At 40.3% G+C, this 7,715-nt stretch overlaps 1 protein-coding gene across 2 annotated transcripts; it reads left to right on the forward strand.

Annotated features, from left to right (window-relative positions):
* The first annotated feature begins 697 nt into the window (after positions 1-697).
* On the forward strand, positions 698-7,715 carry LOC102792810 (cysteine-rich transmembrane module-containing protein 1-like). 2 transcript variants are annotated; one of them, XM_006781742.2, is made up of 4 exons: positions 698-875; positions 2,263-2,335; positions 3,733-4,025; positions 6,694-7,715. In XM_006781742.2, the coding sequence occupies exons 3-4, from the start codon at positions 3,740-3,742 to the stop codon at positions 6,795-6,797; spliced, it is 390 nt and encodes a 129-aa protein (XP_006781805.1). In that variant the 5' UTR covers positions 698-875; positions 2,263-2,335; positions 3,733-3,739; the 3' UTR covers positions 6,798-7,715. The 2 variants fall into 2 exon arrangements, with proteins under 2 accessions (XP_006781805.1, XP_006781804.1); XM_006781741.3 differs by lacking the exon at positions 2,263-2,335.

Consider the following 7,715-nt stretch of genomic DNA (forward strand, 5'->3'; position numbering starts at 1 on the left):
ACCACTTTCGTGGAGTTTGTTTTCCTTCTCTCGGATCTGTAAGATATACAATTGAAATCCGCCAAAGTGCTGCAATTACTGGGACTCAGAAAGATCGGAAGTGTCTTAAATTAATGCCTGAATCTTACAGCATATAATGTTAATAAACAGCTAACAGCTCAACGACACGGTGTCCTGGTGTGCTCAGCAACTTAAACAAAATTAAACACACGGATTTGGCGAATATCCGAATTGTGTATCTCATATAAACACGAGAAGGTCTTTCCAGTCTGGGGCTAGCCTGACATCTGCTGGGACAAAACCAGCAATGCAATATGATAGATAAAACACAGGAAATAATAAAAAAGTTCATTCTTACATATATAAAATAATATTTGACTATAATGTGTCTTTGATAACATATGTGAATTATCCATTAGCTTTATGAGCAAAACTCCCATGAGTGAGAGAAATAAGGTCATCGATGAATAATTGACCAGTTAGTCACTCCTCTGAGCTATTCTTGCTCCTCGTGTGAATTTCGTCACTGGCTGGGTGATGTAGACCCGTTTAATCGGTTATCTGTTCAAACGACCAGAAGTCATTGTTTTTCCCCTAGCGAACGGCTGGTCATCGCTCTAGCTTGTGATTGGACGCTGGCGAGCGGGGGCCGGCTCAGCAGCCAATCCCGCCCTTCGGTGGCCCACCGAAACGCCTCCCGCATGTCGTACCCTTTAAATGACGTCACACCCAGTGAACGCGATACGCACCAAATTTCTGGACAGTGGTCGGTCATTGCGGTGAGAAATAGTAACAAGAAGAGAAGACTGACACCGTTTCTGCTTAAGCAGACTTTGCTGCCGTCTCCAGCTGACCGGAATAGTGGTTATTCAAAGGTAGGAAGCCCAGCCAGGGCCGGACTGTGTATATTTGTGTGTACGAGCCTTGTCACTGTGAAATTAGAGATGGGTCGGACTGGGTTGTGGCCTGCAGGTGCGACTCCTGTTTGCCTTATGTAAAGGCTATAGAGTTCTTAAAAAAAAAGAAAAAAAAGAACACTTAATAGGCTAAACTAAATTATGTTGACTAACCCGGATAATAAGTGGGCTAGTCATACTAACAAACGCTTATTGAAAATACAAACGGATCAAATATTAACAGACTAGCTTTAGCTTAACTCAGATTAATTCAAGGCAGCGTTGCTGAGCAACAAAGGTTCCGGTTATAGTTTCTGTTCTTTCTTTCTTTTTTGTTTTCGTGTCTTTTTTTAGTTTAGAGCTTTTTTTCTCAGTTTGCTCCAAGCACCTGTTTATATGACAGAGTTATGGTTCTGATTGCTCTTAATTGGGTCCAATGGGGTGTCTTAATATACACGGAGTCTTGTCTTGTCTCTAGACAAAAACAAGGTAAACAGGGGCTGCCAGGCTACCGAACTGCTTTGCCACAGCTCAGCTTGCACAAACATGATGTAAATCTAATGTAAGCTCATTCATTTTGGGCAATATGGGCTTTTACCCCCCCCCCCCCCCCCCATTTATTTATTTATTTATTATAGCTGGTATTTAGGTAGATATGTGTATTTTCTCTGAACAGAATTTTTAAATTGGCATCATATCTTAAGTAGTTCAAGTCCTATGTACTAAAAAACATTTAAAAAAATTTGATTTTTTTTCCTTTTACTACTTAATGCTAATTATTAGCACTTCTTTTGGGTTTGTGAGGTTATATTTTAAACATTCCATAGTAGTGCTTATGTGTTCTGCTTTACCACACAGTTTATTTTCCAGATGTTAGTGTTAAACTCAGCCACAAGGATAACACAGCTGTTAGGGAAACTTCTTGCTTGTCATTATTTAACAATGGCATTTTCAGTGGCATTTAAAGGATTCAGGAAGGTTTAGTGTTCAGTGTCCAGGTACTCTGTGTGCCCTGTTTGTCTGTGATATTGTCATCATGATACTGTTGTGGAAACACATGTGATCTCACTTCACTCATTTATTTTTGCTTTTCATCAGAGGGGAAAAACAAACACATGCAAATTATCACACTCGGACACAGTAAAGACACACTGAGAAAACCTTCATAGAAATCAACGTCTATTAAAATCTTTTCATTAAAACTTAACCCTGTACCAAAGTCTAGTAAGAAATGTATGTGGGTATAATAAAAGCCCATGGCCTTCAAGGTGAACTTTGACAGTGTATGCAGACATCCTCATAGGTGTCAGGTTACCAATCATTTGTTTGGCTTCTTTCTCAACCTTCAACACGTAATCTTACACAGGAAGAGAGGGACAGAATAGACCTTCATCACAGGGGACACTTTGGCGTCACCTCTCATTGTCCCAGCAGGACAGGTGAGCTTATTCCAGTGTTTTGTTTTGTTTTTTGCTGGTGAGTGTGCTGGCTTACTGTAACTACTTAAACAAATCATCAGGAATTGTTTTGTCCCTCCTAGGCATCTTTAGAGGGAGTGCCGTCTGCTAGTAGCTTGAAGAACATATTCAGTTGGTGAAATGCGTGAAAGCCGTGATAAAGCTTATCGTCACATTTGGGCTGCTAATGTTAACATTCCCACATCACATTGAAAGTGGTATGAAACCAACCTCATAGCTTATCTGCAGGTATAACATTACCCAAGAGCCACAATCAAACGTGGTTATTAATGCCATTGGGCAATGACACTTATAAAAAGACTTATGTACTTTGAACCCAATAAGAGATTTTCCATAAGTGATAAGTACAGAAAAGTACACCGTTAAATCCTACTGAGTAGATTAGTGGTAATAACGTTTTTCACCATCCAGTTTGGAAGTACTCTGTGTGTGCAGCTTTTTTAAAATTACAGATGGGAGATTGGATGTGGATAAAAAGATGAGCAGGAAGGAATGAAAGCCATTTGGATGTTTATAGTGTACATATACAAGGTGAAAAAGGGATTCCAGTGATGTAAGCACCACTACAGTTTTCCAACTATCAGCCTTTTCTCTTTCTGTGGCTCTTCTACGTGAAAGCTAGCAAGTGTTTCGGTGTTGGCCCCTGATAAACCTTCTCAGAAACCACTGGTTGGGAAATGCACTTGAAAGAAATGACTTTTAAATGGCTGATCTCAGACATAGTTTATTTACTTTGTTAACGGCTTTGGGATCATTTTCTTTCCCGTGTTTGATTCGCAGACTGACAAAAAGAAGACATGAACGTGTGATATAATGTGATAAGTGTGAAAATGCAACTTGTACAGGCCTTGTGGTTACAGAGTTCTTTCTTCCTCTCTCTTATTCACGTGTTCTACTGGCCTCACTCTGTACGCTGTGAAGCCAATCTTTCTGTGTGAATAGTAAAATAATTATGCTTGCCTCTGGAATGGTTGATGTGTGCTGTGACTGACCACTGAATCATAAGATATCCTCTGCAAACATTAGAGTAATGTACTGTGCTTGTCTTTCCTCTGTGGCTGAGTGGAGATAATGGCTGTTTGCCGAAAGTGTGGAATAGTCAACAGGTTAAAGAAGTAGAGTGAGTGAAGTGTGTGATGTATACAAACTAGAAACAGTTTCTCTTTTTTAGAACTTTGGCAAATTACTGCCAAATATTACTTTAGACTTTCTGAGTAGGAAACTGGAATATGGAGGAATTGAAAAGGTATTCTGTGTACTTCTGTGTAGCTTCAGTGTATCTGCTTACTAGTCAAGAAAAGGGCCATAATCACACCACCTTTAACTTTTTTTTCTCTTTTCCTTCGTTTGACCTACAGCCAAAACATGGAGAACCCACCTCCATACCCAGGCAATGGCCCAACTGCTCCTGGTTACCCAGCCCAGGGCCCAACTGCTCCTGGTTACCCAGCGTATCCTCAGCAGGGATACCCTGTGAACATGGAGCAACCTAACCCAGCTTACCCAAACTACCCTCCCGGACCAATGGGACCTGGTGGTCCTTATCCCGGACCAGGACAACCTCCTTATGGGTATGCTGGACAGCCTCAGTTTGGCTGGCAGGGTGGACCTCCTCCCGGGCCCATGTATGGGGAAGCTCCCAAAAACACAGGTAAGCACTGTGACCCAAAAGTGCTACACAACACTTGTGAGTCCAAATCCAGCAGTACTAGCAGAACTACAAGTTGTCACTGTCCTTACACAATTTTAAGTCCTGTGCTGAATTACTTGTTGACTGGATGTTATGGGGATGCACTGGGAGTCTTGCAAGTCTGCATTCAGCTGCAAGGATTAGCTACTCGCATAACTCATAAACAGTAGGAAAGCTGTTTGTAGCTACATTGTTTTCACACACTGGTTTTTGAAAGGCATTTTGAAAACATTTTGGAGCTAAGAATGACCATATTTGGGTGAGACGATGCAGTGCTACCTTGTCAGCTGGCTACTAAAAGAGCTGCACGTTTTGGCACCTGGCATTGGTTTCAGGTTTTAGGTCTGGAGGTTGCCCCTTGTTAGTAACACTAGGAAGCTGATCTGTTAACGTTAGCTGTACCTTTTTTAAGATGGTTACATAAGTACCTTAAACACATATTCTTTGTAATGGCAAGAGAAGGGCCTTTCTGCTGCTCTAGCAAATATGCCAGATAAGCAAAATATCTTATTGCTCACTTGATCTTAGACCGTTAACATTTTCTTGATGAGTTTATGGTCATAGCTGAAGTAAAACTGGTGGTATGCTTTAGGACTGGCCTGCCTTGTGATTAACAAATTTCGACTGAATGAACAAGCTGTATTGCTCAGTCACATCCTCCCGAGGCATGTGACAAAAAATAAAACTTCATAAACAAATAACTGATATCTATGTTTGTGACAAGTGAAGTGGACTATATTTAAATACTGAAGTGGACACATTTCAGTGGGCTCCTGAAACACGAGTTCCTGTTTGGGACAGGTGTGTAATTTCTCTTAGCTAGTTTTAGATTAGACTAAATATTACACCCTCGCTGCAGGAAGGAGCGCTTTCGCAGATCATTCATCCCAACAGCAGTTAGACTCTATAACTCCTCAATCACAATGTCATAAGTCACTGGACACTGTGAACATCCATGGTCACCACTTCATGCATAATGGACCTTCCATGTGTATGGACATGTGCAGATATATATGTATGTATATGTATACATATGTATATTTAGTGTGTGTGTGTGTGTGTGTGTGTGTGTGTACATGTCTATAAATAGGAATAGTAGTGGTACAATACCTATATCAAGCTATATAGTTTATGTCTTCCATATTTCCAACCATATCCATAATCACATACTGTGTATGCTACCATTGTATATAGTGTATTATCTTACTTTTTTTCATTGATTGTACTTATTTGTATTTTTGTATTTCCTTCTGATATCTGTACCTGAGCTGAGGTGACGCAAAAGTTTCCCCGTTGTGGGATCAATAAAGTCTTATCTTATCTTATTGAATCTAAGCTTCATCAACGGGAAGTTACTACTTTAGTATGTAGTCGTTACTACTTTTTTCTTTTTTTTTTTCCCCCTTAAGTGTGTGCTTAACACAATAAAGTCAACATTGTTTAACAAAGTATACAACACACTTGGGCAGAATGAAAAAACAGGATTTCATTTAGATGCTTGGCTTCCTTAAAAAAGTCCCACTTTATTAAAGTAAGCATTGGGGTTCCACTGCTTTAAAAGCCACCATTCTGTTCCCTAACAACATCAACAAATAACGTGTTGTTAAGTCGTGGTACTTGATAATCTAATTGCCAATTTGACAAATGCCTGTGTTTCTACCAGGAACCGTAACGTGGTACAACTTCAAGCATCCCGAGCAGGCAGCTAAGGTTTCAGATGTGTGAAGTCAAGCCGGGTTTTAGATGAAAGGTGTGTTAATGCGGCTTGAACTCCCCACTGAGCAGCCAATAAAGTGTAGCACAAGCTGTGAAAGAAAGGGCAGGTTTTAAAAAGAAATATTCAAAGTGAGTATGCAAAGAGAACAGCCTTGCATGAAGAAAACACGGCCAATCCTTCTATTTATGAAAGCGAGCACTAAGGTGTGGCTGCTTTTGTAGCCTAAGATAAACCTGATCTGGTCAATAAAAGGTAAGTGTACTGTGACTGAGATTCTCATTGCAAGCCATGTTGATTAGCGGCATAAAAATAAATATTAGCCAAACATTTATTAACCTTTGCCACATCGTTATCAGAGTTCAGTATGAAAAGTGGTAAGCCATCTGTCCTTGCCTATTGGGTCAGTGGCATGTCACCTAGGTAACTTGCCTCCCAGCTGAAGCTGTTAAAAGCTGGATTAGTGTTTGCTTCCACATAAATGATTAATCAGAAACACAAAGAAGGTGAGATGTGCTCATTCAGGCTGGAGCAGCTGTTAAAGCTCATGTATGGCTAACATGATCATTTGCCTCGACAAGTTTCCACATGTTGGCGAAGGATGAAATAAAGCCACTGCTACACACGTGAAGTAAAGGGAAAGCACCGCTGATGTTAGTCAAGTGTAATGCTGTGTGATCATGGCTGTGTGCTGCTATGGTATTACTGTAAAGATTAAACTCCTAAGATGACTGTAATTAGAGGAAAAGTGTATAAACCCCTGGTTACACTTGAACTCCCTGCTGGAGATTTGACACTGAGAATTATATCACTGGACTTTATGTTGTTTTAGAAAAGAAATCACTAATTGCTTTCTTTTTCTTTAAAACCCTTTCCAACCTCTTTCTTCCATCTCTACTCTTTATTTCACTGTAGTATACGTGGTTGAAGACCGGAGAAGGGATGACACAGCGGACACATGTCTGACAGCCTGCTGGACAGCTCTGTGCTGCTGCTGTCTCTGGGACATGCTGACATAACGCCATTCCCCTACTGATTGACCCCCATTACCCTCTTGCCCCTATTTCTGTGCCTCGAAGCCCATCGCCCTTTCTCCCATCTGACTTAAACCTTGCACTTCCTCACAAACACCCCTCTGTTCCCTCCAGAAGTCTCGTATGTCTGTAAAGCTATAAATTACTTCTATAAATGAAGTCTTCCCTCCCACGTGGAAGCTTCATCCCAGTACTCTACCTTCATGTGCAACCCTCCACACTGACTAACCTGTCCACGGTTACACAGTAGCAGTTTCTAACAGAGCTTGTAAACATTACCAAAATCTCAGGCTCCTTACTAAAATTGTGCAACAACACACAAGCTACAGATTTGCACACACAATATGGTAGATGCCAAACATACAGCATACTATGATCTCAGGCTCATCCTGCGTGATTCACTTGGGCACTTTATAATGATTGCCTCTGTAATATACTCCTTCCTGTCTTCATAACCACAAAAGCTTTCCTTACTCCTCGCCTTCAGCTATGCTATCTGCAAAACTTCAAGGACTTTTACCCAGTATGATGATACCCAAAGGCTGTGAGAACCCCGCTGCAGACAGGGCTGATGCTTGAAATGTTTCCCATCTCATTTGCACACAAGTCATTTTAACAAATGTACGTTTGTCCATAGGCGATAAGACAATAAATGGAATGCTCTTATTTTATTATTTTTTAACAGTGATTTATGTTTGATTAATGGCAACAGTTAACAGCCACAATGTTTTTCTTCATATACAAAGAAATGACTATCAATATTATTTTTTATTATATTAGCTTTTCAGCTTTATTTCTCACTGAAACAAGATGTTGTGATTGCTATACAGACTGATCCAAATTACCCATACGATGCCTTTTTGCTGTAGATGATTAAAATAATTTATTGCCATAACCATAAAA

The sequence above is a fragment of the Neolamprologus brichardi genome, chromosome 2, assembly GCF_056152115.1.
Source record: "Neolamprologus brichardi isolate AB-2024 chromosome 2, ASM5615211v1, whole genome shotgun sequence".
NCBI lineage: Eukaryota > Metazoa > Chordata > Actinopteri > Cichliformes > Cichlidae > Neolamprologus > Neolamprologus brichardi.

Bases quoted from the DNA above. Each gene is read 5' to 3' on its own strand.
- LOC102792810 (XM_006781742.2), top strand. From the start codon at position 3,740: ATGGAGAACCCACCTCCATACCCAGGCAATGGCCCAACTGCTCCTGGT. The intron at 4,026-6,693 runs GTAAGCACTGTG...ATTTCACTGTAG, and splicing joins GGAAGCTCCCAAAAACACAG to TATACGTGGTTGAAGACCGG.